Source organism: Callospermophilus lateralis, chromosome 6 (genome assembly GCF_048772815.1).
Source record: "Callospermophilus lateralis isolate mCalLat2 chromosome 6, mCalLat2.hap1, whole genome shotgun sequence".
NCBI lineage: Eukaryota > Metazoa > Chordata > Mammalia > Rodentia > Sciuridae > Callospermophilus > Callospermophilus lateralis.
Genome location: NC_135310.1, coordinates 85,527,758 through 85,547,231, shown reverse-complemented (window position 1 = coordinate 85,547,231; position 19,474 = coordinate 85,527,758). Strand labels below are relative to the sequence as shown.

The 19,474-nt window shown below is 33.9% G+C and overlaps 1 protein-coding gene across 2 annotated transcripts in view; it reads right to left on the bottom strand.

Moving 5' to 3' along the window:
* Window positions 1–2,578, bottom strand: part of LOC143402491 (interphotoreceptor matrix proteoglycan 1-like) — a 140,057-nt gene extending 137,479 nt beyond the window's left edge. For both annotated transcript variants that reach the window (XM_077109551.1, XM_077109552.1), the window contains exon 1: window positions 2,512–2,578. In XM_077109551.1, the coding sequence (XP_076965666.1) occupies window positions 2,512–2,578 (67 nt within the window). The remainder of the gene's footprint in view (window positions 1–2,511) is intronic.
* Window positions 2,579–19,474: the final 16,896 nt, after the last annotated feature.

Here is a 19,474-nt window from a genome sequence, read left to right as displayed (position 1 = left end):
TAGTGTTTTGAAAATTTGAAGAATCTTTTTTGATGCTGAAACAATTTTATTTAATGAATGTTTTGAAATCAAATCCATTCCACCTTTGTGGTCTATGGAAAAACTACATTCAGAATCTCCAAAGAAAACTGGCAAGTTTTTAAATCTCTTTTGTTTTTTGTGTCTAGCACAGTATTGGGTACATGGTAAGCATTCTTGAATCAAACTGGGAAAAATTGCTGAAGGATGTTAGAAAGCTTTTAGAAGCAATTTATCAATATGAATAAATGCCACAAAACTGTTTATATTGTTTTGATTTAATAATTTTATTTTAGTGAACTTATGTTAAGTTTTGATTACTGATATATATATATATATATACCCAAAGCTATTTATTGTAATATTATTCATAATAACAGAATAATTAGAAATAATTAGTTCTCTTTTGTTAAATATTTGGATAGAACAAATCTTGATATATCTATAGAAGGGAACAGTATCTAGCCAATCAAATGATGTTTGTCAAAGCTAGAAAGCAATGTAGAAATTCATATAATCTAATAAAACTGTAAAAACCTGATATAAAATTGTGTGTGTGATAAAGCAACAATCATGTAGAAAAGAAGCATATCTAGAAAAGAAACTGAGGAAACACTGAGGTCCCCGTGTAGATTATATTTGGATGGAAATACTATGGGTGATTTAGAAAATATCTCTTTGATTTTTCAAATCTGTAATTTTTAAAAAAGAAACAATTGAGTTTATCTAAATACTCAATTATTATGCTTAGCACCTAGTTGTATTGAATTGAACCCTCATTTTTCTCCCCCAAACTATTTTCTATGTAAATATAATCATGACGTTTAATTAGTCACAAATAAGAAACCAGTCTGCCTAAAGTACATAAACTCTGATTATAGTAGACCTCACTAATTGAAATTAACAGATATTCACGATCTTAGATGCTTGTGTAATAAAAAGTCCAAAACTAATAACATGTTAGCACTTTTTATTATGCAATTAGAGCACATTTTTGATAGAAGTTGGCATAAAACAAATTGTAATTTTTTGATGAGTTTTTAAAATTTAAATTGTTATATGTGAAATTATGCTATTTGTAATTGTGTATAATGGCCAATATATATGAAAATAGAAAAAAATAAATTAGTTAATATAATTAAACAAACATAAAAAATTACAGATCTTATTTGCCTGGTCAAGTTCATCAAACAATCAAATGGGTTTGCTTCATTAGTTTAATCTTAGGATACTGAAATATAGTCATTTGTTTTTAATCAAAATGTTTTCATAAATATTATAGAGGGGCTAGGGTTATAGTTCAGTGGTAGAGAGCCTGCCGAGCACATGTGAGGCACTAGGTTCAATCCTCAGCACCACATATAAATAAATAAATAAATAAATAAATAAATAAATAAAGTTATTGTGTCCATCTAAAATTAAAAAAGTATTAAAACAACAAAAACCCATTATATATAATTGATAATTGAAAAGAAAGGTAAATAAACTTTTGCTTCATCCCCTATCATTTGTATGTAACAGAACATGAAGGAAACTTAATATTATCTTTTCCAGAAAAAAATTTTCTCCCTCCAAATGCAGATTAAGAGAAATTAAGTATAAAATAAGTATAAAATTAAGTATAAAATAACTGATAGAATCACAGTTATTTTTTACTTAATTTGCAATACATATTTTAAAAAATTTTTTCCATAGACATTTCAAAACCAATACTGTAATCAAAATGTTCATTGAGTGTTTTAATGTTATCCTTAAAGAAGAACCTAACATTATTGATTTCAAGCAGCTTAAAAAGATTATGTTGTAATGATAAGGGTTATTTTTTTAAAAATCAAGACTTTGACATTTTTTTTTTTTAAAATAAAACACATTATTTTTCTTATAAGCCTGTTATGTGCCTTGGTTTCATTTCAAATTCAGTTAAAGCTTCACCACAAGAACCTATATTGTCTAGTTCTCTTCATATAACCTCAAAAACAACAAAGTTTCTAGGATTGCCATTATGAACACTGAAGATAAAACACACTTGGCTATTTTCTAAGGAAAAACAATTCATGATTTAATTGAGAGAAGTTAGGAAATGCATTTTGGTCTGATCATAAATGTCTTATAATTAATTTCAATTTTAGGTTTTGTATGTTGAGTTTAGGTGGATAAATGGGATTGATTTCCCGGACCTACTAATGTTATTGATATTAATAATATGAATTTGCATTTTTTTATAATGGCAAAAAGGATGCATTAAACTCTCCTATTTCGTTAACACCAATCACATTTAAGATTGTGTAATAAATAAACATTAAATCATCATTAACTATCCTTTCTAATAATCAATCAACTAACCAACTAGTTAGTCAATTATTATTCAGAACCTGCCTTCTATTCACCCTCTAAAATTTAGTAGTAACTGTTGTTTCTGAATATTCGCTTCTATAAATAGATTTTATAGATTAAACAATTTTAAAAAGAAAAAAAAATGTTTAAATAACTTACCTTTGTTTCCTTGAACTTGGAGAAAAATCCAAACAACAAAAATAGCCCTTTTAGTTTCCAAATACATTCTGGCTTTTGTGTGTTGGTAATTCTGAAAATTACAGAACACCCCCAAATTTCATTAAAAGAAATAAAATGACAGAAGGATGAAAAAAAATAATTAAATGTTGGTGCCAGCTGAGTGAAAATAACCTTTTTGATTTATCTTTATGAGGGTGCTAATTTATGAAGAGCATGCAGCAGTGTCTGTTTCTGGAATAATCCGCTGATCTTCCACTCAGGTGTAATCTCTGCTTATGAGCCAGCTGGAGGAACCTTTATCTCATTAACCTTCTGGAGGAGCATCTGTCAGCCCAGCTCTAGCATTTTAAACAAGTGTCCACAGGCAGACTTTTTTTTTTTTTTCCTAGTTATTCACCTGTCACAGTGACACAGAGAGCTAGGAAAGTCCCTCCAAATATAGAAGAAGGCTAGCAGTTGGGGTCAGATGTTTTCCAAAATGACATGTCCAAGAATCATTCATAGAAGGAGCTTAATTGTTATCCCTGGAAGTATATGTTTATTCAATGTGTTATTATCTTCAGATTCTATGTTATGCTTTGTAAATTACTTTCTATCTGGTATTACATACAGATGGGTTTTTTTTTTTTTGGTTAAATTCTGGTTTCATTTTTAAAATCTGTTCATGCACAGAGTTCAAGAAGTCCAATGTTTTTTTAAATCATAAAAAATGTGCCTGCCTTCTCTTCATTTCTCCATTCAAAGAAATTATTTTTAATTCTTTAAGCTAATTCTTCTAATCTTCTGATTTGTAATTCTAAACAGTACACTACTATTACTATTTTGGGGATGATCACGTTTAGGTATTATTAGATAAGGGAATTGAGAATATTTTCCTTCTACACACCCTTTTAAATCAGCATAAGGACTCAATTGTCACATCATCCTTTCATCTTTCTCCCTATCACTATATTTTCACTTTATTGAATATTGAGTTTTGCATTATCGTGACTGCATGCATGTTAGATATACCTGAACCATAAAGCATACTGCAATTACTAATATGTATTGAGCTCTTGTGTTGTGGAAAGACACTGTTTTAAGAGATTTCTATAGATTATCCATATATGTATCAATACAACATACAAGGTAAATGCTACTATTATCTCTGTTTTACATTTGAGGAAAATTAGGTGCATGTGACAGAGTCAGGGGTTGAACTCAAAGAGTTTGGTTCAAGAGCCTACACTTAAAAATTTTTTAGTTGACATATAGTAATTGAATATTTTCTGGGGTACAGTGTTGGTATTTCAACACAAATGTATGATATATAATGATCAGATCAGAATAGCTGGCATATTAATCACCTCAAACATTATAAATTCTTTATGTGGGAACATTAAAAATACTCTCTACTAGCTATTTTGAAATACACAATTAATTATTATCAACCATGGTCAACCTACTGTGTTATAAGATATTAGAAGTTATTCCTCCTGTCCATTTGCACTTCCGACTCTATTAACCATCCTTTCCCAGCACCTTTTCCTACCACTGCCTCTTCTCACCCTCTGGTAGCCACTATTGTACTCTGTATTTCTAAAAGATCTATTTTTGTAAGCTTCTACATACAAGTGATAACATGTAGTAATTGTCTTTCTGTGCCTGATTTGTTTCACTTAACATAATGTCTACCAGGCCATCCATATTGTTGTAAATGACGAGAGTTCATCCTTTTATGAAGAATTTATACTAATTTTTAAAAATGTATTCTTTATTTTAATTAGGTATATATGTCAGCAGAATACATTTTGATTCAGTGTACACAATCACAGCACAACATTTTTCATTTCTCTGTACACGATGTATCGTCGCACCATATGTGCAGTCATACATGAACCTAGGGTAATAATGTCCATCTCATTCCACCATCTGTCTTGCTCCCATGCCTCCTCCCCTGAATTTATACTCTTAATCTGCCCCTGATGCCTTTTGCAATTTTCTCATATTAAATTTTTTTTCTTCATTTTCTAAATGAAAAACATTAAATTATCCCCACATATTATCTTACATGTGTAAATTTTCTCTTCATGTAGTTAAACACTTCAGATTGCCTTTCCTGGGGCTTTTTAACCCCTTCCTCTATGTATTGTTTCATTTCTTGTCATGGTTCTCAGTAGTCATCTGAGGAACTGCACTTCACAATTATCCTGGGGCTTTTCCCACCTCTCTCGTGTTATTGAATCCTGCGTGTTCTGTACTCTGTGTTGTCTTCTTTCTTAATCTCTTCTTTTAGCAGAGCACATGCTCTGGTGGATTACTGAAAATTCATGGTAGATAAATTTGAACTTTCTTGTTTGAAAATGGTTTCCATCTACCCTTATACTTGATTGATAGTTTGGTTAGATAGAGAATTCTACATTGGAAAGAGCATTCACTTTGAACACTGAAGATATTTATTATAGAAATTCCAGAGTTTTCTTACTATTGTTTCCTTTCTCATTGTTTGTTGTGGCTTCACACTTAAAAAAAACTTTCCTTTAACATTATTTTCTTGGGGTATCCATAAGTAGCAGAGGGTAATGGATGTTTGGCTCTCATCTTTAAATTCAGATTATTTTGGTAATGTTTAAAGAAAATTATTATCAAATTGGAGTAGAATCATACTTACAACAGTGGGTCGGAAAATGAGCAATGCATTACATGGAAGATAATTCTGTATTTAGATAACCATATCTAGGAAAATGATAATGAGAGTGAAATAAAACACATGCATGCTTATAAGTAAACATTTCTAATATGTATTTGAACAGGCTGGAAAGGTGGCAGGAGCTAGTGAAATGCTTCTCTTTTGGTTTGCTGTACAGCCTTGTGTTATGCTTATGTTTCTAACTCTGTTGTGAAATGTCAAGGTTTTATCTCTAGAAAAGAAAGCAACAATTTCAAGTTTATGAAAACAATTTCCAGTTCATAGTCATCTTAGTGAAACATGTTACTTCAAGAAAACTGTAGTGTAGACTAACTTGTCCTTAAAAAATATCCTATATGGTAGATATGGATATAAGGATATTTAATTTATTTTAAAGTGACAAATATTTAAAAGTTCTTGACAGCAGCATCATATGCATTTTCCCCATTGTTGATTAAAAACTTGGGTAAATAAAATGTTGATAACTGCTACTTAGGAAGCAAACAAGATTGATAAACACTCATTATTCTTTAGATAATGCTTTCTGGGAACATCAGGTGTTTCTCTAAGTACTGTTGTTTAATTATGGGTCACAGTGGTTAATCCAGAAATGCTTCTTCAAGCTGGTTGACTGTCAAAAGTAGTTACATGTTCTTAATAAAGGAAGACTTTTCCTTTAATTTTGGCAGAATTTTAGGGATGCATTTAATATACACAAGGTAAGGTGAAAGGTTAGTATGTCTTTGTAGACACATTCCTTCATTTGAGATTAGAAGACATATAAATGAGATATGATTACCAAAATGTATCAGATAATATCATAAAGAAACAATTTCATTTTTTAGTTAAAATAGGTACAGTTTTTTGGTTCCCCTTGAATACCCAAATCTCAATTATGTACTTTATATGCATAGCATCTTACCAGCACATTGATGAGTTAGGTCCTAATTTTATTTCCACTTCACAGAAAAGGAAACTGAGGCTCAGAGATGGTAAATGTATTATCCAGCTTTGTAACTTGTAGAACTGAAGCAAGGTTTCCAACTAAGGCATTTTTAATTCCAAAGCCTGTGTTGTCTCTGCATTCCCTTTATAAGGAAAACTGGTGCCAAGAGAGTAACAAATACTCACAGGACAAATTCACAACTCTAAAAGAAAGGAGCTGTTGAAAACATGGGTCATGTTCCAAGTTCACTGTTTTGTTTTTCCCCTTCATACTGCATCTATTAATTTGGCAATAGGTGAGGTAACTAGGTAAGAAGCTAGGAAATTTCCACCTCTGGAACTGCATTGCTTTTTCTTTGGCAGAAGGACAACTATTCTTAGATTTTTAGCTTTTTATTTGCTCAGATTGTTGATTTGTCTCTCCATTTCAGGCAGGTTAAGGGAATTCTTTAAGTATTTTCATCACCATCAATATGTGTGACTAATCAGGAATAGCTGAACCACTTCTAAAAGGAGCCAGTCTTAGGAGAGGCAGGTAGGCAGGGCCTTGAGTATTCTGTGATCTGGAAAGAATAGGATCTGTCACTTCTGAAAACAAAGCAAAACAGTGCCCTCAACTGTAGGTCCTGGTGTTTTGAATAAGTGCTTTTCCTGTTAATACAAGATTTATTTGGTGTAGCTTAGAGAATTTTCCCTGTATTGTTACTCATATCTTGGGAAGCAGAGATACAATATACAGAAAGAAACACAAGGGCAATACCAATTGGAATGCCATCTAAGGTAGCCTTTCATAATCTGAATTTATGTTCCAGTTCCATCTTACTTTGGCTGTCAGCTAAAGACTGCAGCATACAACAAGAAAGGGATGCTTTTGGCATAAAGAGGAGAGGAGCAAAAGATACAGTCTAGCAAAAATAACTGCACTAGGACATGAATGCAGAGAGGTAATTGTAGGGTCATAGGATGACAGTTTTAATGAGGATGTGAATGATAACCACCCAGGGAGGAAGACCCTATGTCCTCAACTACCCTCATTATTTTCTAAGAACTTTTTGCTGAATCCTTGTATGGGAGGTCTTGAATAACCCCAGTTTTCTTTTGGAGACAGCAGAGGGTCAGTCTTCCTCTCAGACTCTTAATGTAGGGCTCTTGCCTGTCTTGCCTCCTTTCTCCTCTTAAAGATAAGAATACAGTGAATGCAGAATAAATTGACTTAGTTTCTCAGTAAAAATAATTAAAAGGTAAACACTAGAAAAGTAGATAAACAGTTAACGTTTTTATCTTAAAGGTGTCAAATGGCATATATTTTGGAATACAGCTTTTTCAAAAATAATTAGTCACATCTGCTAAGAGAATCAACCAGATATATTTGGTGTTGGTAAGTTACATACACTGCCTTTTGTGTGTGTGTTCAGAGGCCATAATAAATATTGTACATTCTAAAAGCACAGGGACTTTATTCAGTGACTTGAATTTTATTGACATTAAAATTCAGTTTAGGGGCTGGGGATGTATAGTTTAGTGCTAGAGTGCTTGCCTAGCATGCAAGAGGCCCTGGGTTCAACTCCCAGTATCAAAACCCAACCAACTAAGCAAACAAAAACCAAAAAAAGGCAAGGGCTGAGGAAACACTGTTGGATCTGTTATAGGAAGGAATTCACAACCTTTCAGAGACAAGTTCAGTCGCATAGTGTGGAAGGAAGTCAGTTTATGGTGCATTACACAGTAATTGGATTGGGAAAATGGACAGCAAGTGAGACTTTTTTAAAAACTATAGTCTACAAGTGAAAGATCAAAATTAGTTTGATAAGTCAATTGGGCCAAAGCACTTTAAAAATTGTTTAAAGGCAGGTCAGGAGAGGTGTGAGTTTATATCACAGTTGGATCCTCTGGTAGGTGGGAAGAGAGAGAGAGAAAGAAAATCACCATCATATGCTTAATAAGGTTTTATCTTAAAAGGAAGTTTTCAAATTGCTTTATTTTTGTAGGACTCAAAGAAGTGCTATAGCATGAAGCCTAGAGGTATTACCCTGGGAGGGTTTACCTTACAAAAGTGATATGAAGTACTATGCCCAGGGAGATAAGGAAATGGAGTTATCAATTCAGGGTCTTTCAAAGCAATGCCAGCCCAAAGATGATAGGTAAAACACTTTAATCACAATAACAAACATTTTGAGTACCCACTAAAGTGTTGGGAACTGATCTAAGTACTTTAGATGGTTGTCTTTCATATGTATATTAACCACATATTATCATGCTTCATATGAGGAAACTTGAGCTTAGATAGGCTTGGAAAGTTCTAACTACCTCAGGGTTAATGAGTGGTTGAAGCCTGGTCTTTGATCACAAGCTAGAATTCCATGACCAGTAACTGTCAAGAAAGGTGACTGTTGAGCCTCAAAAGGAAGTTCAACAGTGACTGTTTTGTTTTACACAAGGTAATATCTGTAACTTACTTTAAAATGCTTTGGTGCATGAACAGATGTTTGTATGAATGTTTGTCTATATGAATTCGAGCTACACTGTAGGTTTTCTTAACACTTTTGTCATCAATATAAAGTCTAAAAGAAGAAAGGCCGTGGTTGGCATTTAATCAAAAAGGCCACATTTCAGAAATGGCACTTTGGTCTTCCACAATTTTTAATTCCAATTTATGCTAGATTTTAAAACATCAGCATAATGAAAGGTAAAGATAAAGGCTGTTCATTGGTGAAATTATCAGCTTGTTACTTAGATAATGGATGATGGATATGGGCATTCATTAGTGAGATTAGTGACAATTAAAATTTGTGAATTGGTTATAATATTTTAGAAGTACTCCCTGTTCTGGCATGAGTCTAGTATGTCAGTATTCACCTGTAGGATGAAGTTGGAAGCGTGGTGTTGAACAATTCTCTTGTCCAGATATCTCTTTGGAGGGTTTGGCAGACTAAATGATGGACATAAGGCTAACTGTATCCTGTCTTCAGGATGTTCTCATGTATGTTTGTCTCAGAAACAGTCTTTCACTCAAGGTATGGTGGAGACATTTAATCCTTTTCTGAAATTAAAAAGGGACTTAATTTGGCTTACTGAGCAGGCTATATGATCTAATTGAATTCTGCTTACTGCCTCTCATTCACTTTCAACTCTCAGTGTCCACCATAGTCTACTAGAATCAGCTTATTTATGTTTAGCCTGAGTGATGTTGGTCAGTTCAACACATAACTTTGTGATTTTACTCTGTAAATCCACTTTCCCATTCTTACAAAGATGTATTCCTCCTGTCCTTCTTACTACTTCCATTTTGGTGTCTTTCTCCCCAGTTTCCAACTGTCTTCTCTCTAGTTTTACTGAGAAGATACTTATGGTCAACTTTTCAGCTCTCCTCATCTTCCATCATCAACTTTAATCTGAGTTTAGTGTTTATCATGTTCATGGGTGTTTTCCCCCCCATGGGTGTTTTTATACTCCACTGCATGAATATATATACACAGTCCAAGTATTCAAATGCTATATAAATAATTTATTTTATATGTCATTTTACAATAGTAATCTTTGGCCAATATTATGTTCTTGAGTTTTCTTTAAAAGTAATAATAATAATACTTATTTATATTAATATCAAATTCTCTATAGTCTTTCATTGAGTAATACTATCCATATTATTCTCTCTTGGGAACATCACACCAATTTCTATCCTCATCAATCATAAATAAGAAGTTTCTTTTTATCCATATGACTGCTAACCCTTGAATTGTTAGACCTTTTAGCTTTGCCAAAATGATGATTTTGAAATGGTATCTCACTATGACTTTCATTTACCTTTCCCTGGAATCTAGTAAGATAGAACACATTCTCATGTGTCTATTGGCCATTGGTGTTTCTTCTTTTGGGATTGCCTTTTTCCATCTGTTGCCCACTTGTCTTAGCATTTTAAATGAGGAGCCCAACTGCTTGGTGGTGCTACATCCATGTGATGTTATTTCCTGGATCTTTCTGTTGTCTTGTTGGTTTGATGGTGTTTTTGGATAATCCTGCATCAAAACCACATAATCTTAACTGTAGTTTTATAATAAATTTTGGTGTACAGCAGAGCATCTTTCCTAGTATGTTTTTCAAAGTATTTGAAAGACATTTCTAGCTTTTTGTAGTTCAATATAAATTTTAGGAATATTATGTCAAGATCATGGCAACTGTGGGGAAATTTTCACTGAATTTTGTTCAGATTTACAAACAAAATTGGGTAGGATTGGAACTTTAAATCTTGAGTCTTTTTATCCATAAATATGACACATACATAATTTCTAACTTGGTTTAAATAGGGTTCTTTCCTCAATATTTCATTGACTTTGGTTTGATTGTCTCTATTAGGACTTAACCTCAACTCGTGAAATGTGATGGTCACTTCTCTGCTCTTTTCTTGCTGTATTCAATAACTTGAAGAATGTTTGTACCACCTAAGTCTTGGTAGAGTTTCAGTTTAGATGCCTATTCCTTAAAATGTTTTAAAAACCATTACCTAATTTAAAGTAACCACATGGTAACATTTTAAAAATATCACTTTGTTGTAATTCTCTTCATAGCCCTTAATTCTATATAATATATTTTTTGCCATCCTCCTTGACTTCTACCTCTTTTCCTGTTGATAATCATGGTTTCTTTGTTCCCTTGAATATGCCAAACTATTTATTGTATCGTGGACTTGGTACTTATTTTTTCTTTCTGTCTAGATCTCTCCAATCTTAAAGGTCTTTACATGGCTCTCTCCTTATCATTTAAGTATTCACTCAACTATTACCTCCAAAGAGGACTTAGCCAATGACCCAGTCTGTAGTTACTTTCCAGTTATCATGCCAGATCACTTTGTAGTATTACAAGTTTGGTTCTGATTGGACATTTTCCTGTTTATGTGTTTGCTTGTTCATTGTTAATCTCTCCTTCACCCACCCCACATATACTACATAAAAGTAATAATTTTGTTTTGTATATATTAATACACAAAATATCACCTGACACAAAAAATAAATATTTGGCAAATAAATAAGTCACTCTACAGCCTGAAACTTATGAAACTAAACACCATTACTTGCAAATGGGCAGAAAAAAAGGATGTAGGTATCAGGTCTTACAAAATAAATCATTATAGTTAACATGTGGCCTTGATGAGCTAACAAATAATTGTTTATAAATAGTATTTGAGTGATTGAAGTACAGAGTATAATAGACATTGAACAATCTTGAATAAAATATAATATACACATATATATATATATAAGTTTTATATTCGTATTTATAAAAAGAAGCAAGGAAATTAGAGAGGAACAAAAATAAGGTAAAAGTAGATTCAAAATTCATTTAAAGTGGTTGAAAAATTTGTTTTTAGACATTTCAAAAGCTACTCCAAAAAGAAACCCTGATTAGTTAGTTGCATAATTCATGTTGTCCATGAGATAAAACCAGACAGTAAACTAGGGGTGTCCTGAATATTTTTGGAATGGAGCCCAGAAAGACTTCTCTTACAGGTTGTCATAAAATTGTCTTCATCAATAATATTTGAACAGCTAATCAGATGTGGAGTGTCATGGAGCTCTTTTCTATAATATTCTTTAATATATGTTAAGAACTTAATGCCCAACTGCCGCAGTCTGGCTGGGCAGAATTCACGAGCCACTTGTCAAGCACCAAGAACTTTTAGACCGCGTGCAGCACCATGGCAAGCTCTCTGGGAATTCCCCTAGAGCCCAACCGCCACCTATGGCCTTCCAGTGAGCACCTCAACCTGCTCTCTTCCCGCTCTTCAGGCTGATTGGCTGGGTTGTGTGGGTGGAGCCAAGAGAGTCCCCCAATGAGCAGCTCCGTGGGGCGGGGGAAACAGCCCAATGAGCATGACAACAGAGGAGCCAGTCAGCTGGAAGTTTGCTGGGGCCGCTTCAGCTGAGGCTCTCAACATCCAACAAACAAGTAACTGCTATGAAATCAGGTAATCACATGGCCTTTTTTTTTTTTTTCCCCAATGATCTTGCTTAACAGAGTCTAGCAGGAAGGATGGATGGATAATCCTTCAGGCAACACTGTGCCATTTTAACAAAGGATCATATGATAGGTATTGGGAAGAAGAAAATATGAAGTTATATTTCTTGACTACTACCTTCTGGGCAGCTATTTGTTACTGGATAATAGCAACTGATGTGCAATAACTATTGGTTGATATGGGAATAAGGTTAACATCTTTTCATGAAACCCAAAGCAGTTAATGAAGATATATGCTTCACTACAGATCTGCTTTCAGAAGGTGAAAGGCCAGGGTTTCTCTTACAAAGCAGTCACAGTTTTGTTCTGTAACAAGAATGAATGGGTAACATGCCCCAGAGTTTTGCACCATCAGGCAGGCCTGTATGTTTGTAATCCTTTATCTGATAGGATGTGTTTTTAACTGGGAGATAGGATGTGTTTTTAACTGGGAAATTGAAGCTGAGGAACAAGTCAGATGTCTCTTCACAAATTCAGATATAACTAGTTCCAGCTCTTATTAGGCCCTCAAGAACCTGTACCCTGGTCCTGCATGGTATCCTCTCCTGGAGTTAGACCTTCCTTAGCAATATCAGCTGCTCCTTGTTTCTGCAGGTTCAGGCGTCTTTATTGTCTTCAAAGATTTCCTGGACATCATTTGTTCACATTGTTCTCTCTGGCTATTGCTGCCTTACATTGGTTTGTTTATTCATCCAACGAACGAGTACTATATATTATGCTTCTCAGGGTATCACATCTTGGGGCACAACACAGATTGGTTAATTTTGATATTAGAAAACCAAGTTGTATTGTTGCTAAGGCAGGTAGGTCCACAAATCTCTGGTGGACAGGTCAGAGCTAGAGATTTTGGTATATATTGTTAAAACCTCAGGATTCAATGAGGTTGCTGAGAAAGCAAGAAAAGTTTAGATGGGTAGAATATTACTAAAGTCTCAGTTTTCTTTAAGCAACATCAGGTACTTGACCTCTGTAATGAGACCCTGATTGATTTCTGCTTCCCCTTCCTGCAGAGAGCCAAGTGCTTCTTGGACCCAGTAGCCCTTTTCCTACCTATAATAGGCCTCCAAAGTTCCTAGGAATTAGTCATCCTAGCTGTCTTTCTTGGGTAAAAACATTTAGTTGCTTTCTTGGATATTTTGTTGAACATATTTGAGAAGTCATGAGCAGAGAGGACAAAATCAGGACTCCAAAGCTTTAGTTCAAGTCTGTTTTGTTATATGTGCATTCCCTGAGTTCCTTGTAGAATGATTCTCCATGATCTGTTCTCTATTAGGAATTTTCAAGTCCTACTAAGAAAGAAAACTCAACAGGGAGCCTCTCTGGCTCATGATCGTCCTGAGGTTTATTTATTTTTAACCTTTCCTCCTATTGTGCATCTATCATATAGATTGAGGGAAGAGTATATTCATTTTGTTTGGAACCTTATCAACAACTTTTCTGTGTCCCTGCCCTTACCTCATGACTTGTGATGGCTATAGCTTCTGAATTAATGGTAACTTATATGTGTGTGTCTTGATCCAGCAATTTATTTTATCTTCTAGAACAATCATGTCTTTTTTTGCCCATGAATACACATATTATTTTATTATCAACTGACTTTCTTTTATTCCTTTTTTTTTCTTTCCAGAACCGGGGATTGAACCCAGGGCCTTACACATACTAGGCAAGTACTCTACACTGAGCTATACCTCCAGCTCAAAGTAATGGTGTGTTTTGTTTGTTTATGATGTTGAGGATTGAACACTGAAGTGCTTTACCACTGAGCTATATCCCTAGCCCTTTTTATTTCTATTTTGATGCATGTTCTTGTTAAGCCCAGGATGGCTTCAGACTTGCAGTCCTCCTGTATCAGCCTCCTGAGTTGCTGGAATTACAGGTATTGTGCCCTTCTTTTATTTCTTCCTTATAATACAGTTAAGATATTACATTAATTTTTAAAAGGTATCTTGGTAGACAGCATTATCTATCAATTTCATTTCAGGATATTTAAGAAAAGCAAATGAATATTTGTAATAGAGTGTTGGATTAAGAACTGCTTATGTATCTTCATGATAGCCCCATGATCTGGATGACTACAGTTTTTTCCATTTTCAGGTCAAGACATAAGTGACAACTTGCCCCAACCACATGCCTGCTAAGCCAGGGAGTTAGGGTTTGGACCTGACATTTTGGAAATAAGAACTATAGTCTTAACTACTGTTTTTCTATTTCCAATTATAGGAGCCAATAGAAACATCATGAAAAGAGAAGAATATTGGGATTTAGGGAGTAGACGAGTATGAAATTGTAGATCCCTATAGAAATGCCAAGTAGAATAGCTTGTACCAGGAATGGCAAATGTGACTGAGAGAACTGCTGGCTTCTGTATGTGTTGTAAATGAAAGTAAGAGTGTCTCCTGATGCTCATTTTCAATAAGTAACCAGAGTCGAGCTGAATGGGCTGCCATGGATAGTTTCCTCAAGGATTTTATGATCTTTTCATTACCCCTAGAAAAAGAAAGATGGACAACCTACAGAGTATTAAACTTAAGCAGTGATTCTATAACACCCCTGGTGTAATCTATGCTATTATTCAGTAGCACATTCAACATTCAAAAAAAAATTTTTTTAAACTGATCTGTATTTATTACCCTTGAAAGCAGAAGGGTATTTGGATACTAACATTTAACTTTTATTAGGCATATAGCATGACCCTATTCTATACTCTTGAGGTCAAAGAAATACTTGGACTAAATTACTTCACACTTTCTCAAGTATGTATTGAGAATCAGATCATCAAGTAGCCTTATTTTTATTCAGCCTATCAATACATTTTTCATATGTTAATATTAATATGCTGGATTTTTTCTTATTTGAAAATTCCTCTTAAACAAATTCCTGAATGTTGAAAATCAAGACATGTTTTCATGTGTGAATGCATGCACTTTCAACAACTTATTTTTACTTATTTATTTGTGTTTACAGTGGGTCAAAATGCTCAGCATGGACTTTACCAATGAAGATTAGAAAAATCTGTCAATCTAGATTTATTTCATGTAGGCCTCATGTGCTATGCTTAACTTTTTATCTTCCCAGGAGGTAAGATAGTGATGAGTGCAGTTCTAATGAGCTGGTACCTTCTTCTTCAGCTACTGTTTTGACAGGTTGTTTGCATCTAGCTTGAAGAGACTCTTAGTGAGATTAAATAGACAAGACTCAGCTTCTAGAGAAGTTCATAAATGAGTATATAAAAATGTATCTGCTTGTTCTGTTTTAAGACAACTGCTCATTGCAGTTCTTGGTGTGTTTGTTGACAAATTGCTCTAAAATGACTTAGGCAGGAGGTAGCAGCATGTATATTTTAATTGGCTGTTCTTGCCTCCAAAACTTTATCAAAAACTTTTTGATGGATCATTACTGTGAACCCAACATTGGTATAATTCTTTTCTTCCCTATAATTCTTTGACTTTTATAAGCATATGAAAAAACACATGTATATCCACACATATGTTAAATAAAAATAATTCTATATATGTGTAGGATTAAAGAAGAAAAAAATGAGTGGATTTAAAATTGAGTCAGCATGGTAGTGACAACTTTATTTGGGATGTTTTTATTGTTTGCTTGTATGGAGAGCCAGGCCTTTCTATTTCTTGTTTATAATGTATTTGGTCAGGTGATGTATCCTGGTACCAATCCAAGAGCTGGTGAAGGTTATTAACTTTTATGCATGAATGATAATCAAACATTTATTTTACTTAAAAATGGAATTCCTAAAACCCTGTTAAAGCCTGTCTCCAACTTACAAATGGCTTCTATCTTCTCTGATAATTCTTATATTGGCTATTTGGAACTGGGAAATCAATTATTTGGAGTAGTGTACGATTTGTTTTTCATCTAAAAACACTTATAATACATATCGGGTCAGGATTTTTTTTTTTTCTGTAAAAGGCCACATTGTATGTTTTTTAGGTTTTGCATATCATATTATCATAGCTATTCCTGTTGCCATAGATAATACATACAAATGGGTGAAGCTGTAGCCAATATATTTATTCAGTTCTAATTTATTTAGGGATATTGCAATTGAAATTTCATATAATAGTCATATGTCATAAAATATTACTCTTTATTTTTTCCAACTGTTTTAAATTGTAGCATTTCTAGCTCACTGACTACAAAAACAGGAGACAGGTTGTATTTGACCTCTAAGCAGTAACTGGTGGAGTCCTGTATGCAGGATATAATTGTATGCATGTTAAAATACTTGAGAAACTTGAGGATTCTGGAAGAAAAATTATTTAATATCCAATTGGAAGTGTCAGGGACACATCCATTGAAAAATGCTCTCAGGAAGGGAAATTGCATGGAAACGGAAGGAAACCCTCATCGTTATACGAAATCACATATATGAGGTTGTGAGGGGAAAGGGGGGGGAAGGGAGAGAACTGAACAACAACAGATGAGGTAGAGAGGGAAGATGGGAGGGGAGGGGAGGGGGGGATAGTAGGGGATAGGAAAGGCAGCAGAATACAACAGTCACTAATATGGCATTATGTAAACATTGTGAATGTGTAACTGATGTGATTCTGCAATTTGTATTTGGGGTAAAAATGGAAGTGCATAACTCACTTGAATCAAATGAATGAAAGATGAAAAAAAAAAAAGAAAAATGCTCTCAGGCAAGTTGGCAGTGTACAATGAATAGCTTTCATGGGTAGGTGGGAAAGGGGTCTCTTTCATTCCCACCATCCTGTTCAGTAGGTGGGTTATAGGAAAAGCAAGTCTCTTCATATATATCCACATCGTACAGCAAGTGGCATGAACACAGCTACGTAACTTGTTCTTACAATCACAATGAAGTCTCAGTCTTTGGCACCCTAATGCCTTTGTGAAATGTGTACTAGAAGAAGATAACATAAGATACAGTTAGGATTCAGATGATCCAGGTATCTGGTGAAAGGATTCTCTATTAATGGCAAAACCAAAAACATAAGAGAGCCTTAGGCCAACAATGTTATTCCAGGGAACTAAGCTGCAGGGTGACCAGATTTATACAAATATAGTTGCTGAATTACTCATATGATAATTCTAGCCAATTTCCATGTCTTGAACACCTCTCATTTCACCAATAAAAAGTCATTTCTAATATCTCTTATACTAATTAACCAACTCTCTAGTGCTGATAAAAAATTAAAATAATTTAAAATGTTATAGCAGCTGCCTTAGGAATATAAGCTTCTGATTATATCATTCAAATACTAACCAACCATCCATGGATTGAGCGATAGGAACTATCAGATATAAGTTAATATTTTGGTGTAGATTAAAGTATGTTTTAAAATAAATTATAGGAATTTGACATTCTTCCAGGAGACCAGTTAAGATTGGGAACTACTTTTCCCATTCCATTCTATCCACTGAGAAATGAGAAGAGGTACTCTTTCTGCACAAATTTGGTTTAGTTGTCCATTGGAATGGGCAAGGTAAGAATTGGGGATGAACAAAGAGAGCATTTTTATGGAACTAGAGTTATGAAATCTTTGACAGGGGCCTTCTTGCACAAATCCATGGGGATATATGTTGGGCTTAGGCCAATTTCCTAACCATTCCTTTTCGTTCTTAGACCTCTAAATGCCCACTCTTCTTACTGTTGCCTCAGACTATCATCTTCATCCAAAGCATGGCTTTGTGTGCTTCTCTCCATGGGATAGAACAGTTATACTACATTCTTTCATTTTCTTTCAAGCTTTCTCCTGAAACACTACTGAGGGCTGCAAATTTTTTTTTTTAAAAAAAGTTTTGTAAAGTAATAGACAGTAGATGCACATAACCATCAAAAGGATTGTTGCTAAATTGCATGGAAATGGAAGGAGACCCTCAGGGTTATACAAAATTACATACAAGAGGAAGCGAGGGGAAAGGGAAAAATAATACAAGGGGGAGATATAACTGCAGTAGAGGGGGTAGAGAGAGAAGAGGGGAGGGGAGGGGAGGGGAGGGGGGATAATAAAGGATAGGAAAGGCAGCAGAATACAACAGGCACTAGTATGGCAATATATAAATCAATGGAAGTGTAACTGATGTGATTCTGCAATCTGTATACGGGGTAAAAATGGGAGTTCATAACCCACTTGAATCAAAGTGTGAAATATGATATATCAAGAACTATGTAATGTTTTGAACAACCAACAATAAAAAAAATACATAAAAAAAAGATTGTTGCTAAATTCAAATCACAATTAAACTGACCCTAATAAAGAATTACCCACAAGGTAATTATTTTTCCTTTTCTAAATTTTAAAATTTGTTTTTCTGTAGTACAGCATTAATTAGAATATTACCAGACTATGACCCTTGTTAATTCTACTTGCTGTACTACTGCATATTTGCAATTTTGTTTTAAAATCATGAAATGTGTAAAACATATCCAGATATAAAGTGGAATTCATAGACAATCTTGTCTCAGCTATGTTCTTACTTACTTTCTCCAATTCCATGTTATTTTCAAGCAAATCTTATATGTTTTTTTATCTGTAAATATTTTAGTTTGTACCTGTAGAAATATGAACTCACTTAAAAATAACTATAATTCCAATATTACACTAATAAAATTAATAATTCATTAATATCATCAAATATTCAGCTAGTGTTTATATTTCTTTTTTTACCCACATTTTCATTAGTGCCTTCTAGTTATATATACTGATTTGTTGTTACATATTTGTTCATGCACACAATACACAATATAAAAAAATAATTTGGCTGATATAACTCCCCATCTGTTCTCCCCTCCATTACTTCCTCCCACTCCTTAGTCCTTTTTCTATACTCACCTCTCTTTGATTTTCATGAGATCTGCCCCACTGTTTACATTTCTCATTGTGTTATAGGATCCACAAATTGCAGCTGGTTTATATGTTATTTAATTATTTTAATCTATAACCTTTCTTCTTTCTCTCTTCTGTACAATTTACTTAAGTGAAGATAGTTTTTGTTTTCATAAATTTATCCAGAATACAGGTTTTACTGATTCATACTTGATTTCGAGAATTCTGCTTTATTTCTTACTATATTTTAAATAAATATAATACATAGTGGGCTGGGGATGTGGCTCAAGCGGTAGTGCGCTCGCCTCGCATGCGTGCGGCCCGGGTTCGATCCTCAGCACCACATGTTGTGTCGGCCGAAAACTAAAAAAAGATGTTGTGTCGGCCGAAAACTAAAAAAATAAATATTAAAAATTCTCTCTCTCTTTCTCTCTCTTTAAAAAAAAATACATAGTATCTCAAAGATATTTTGAAAATGTAGAAAAGTAGAAGTTTTTTAGTTTCTCTT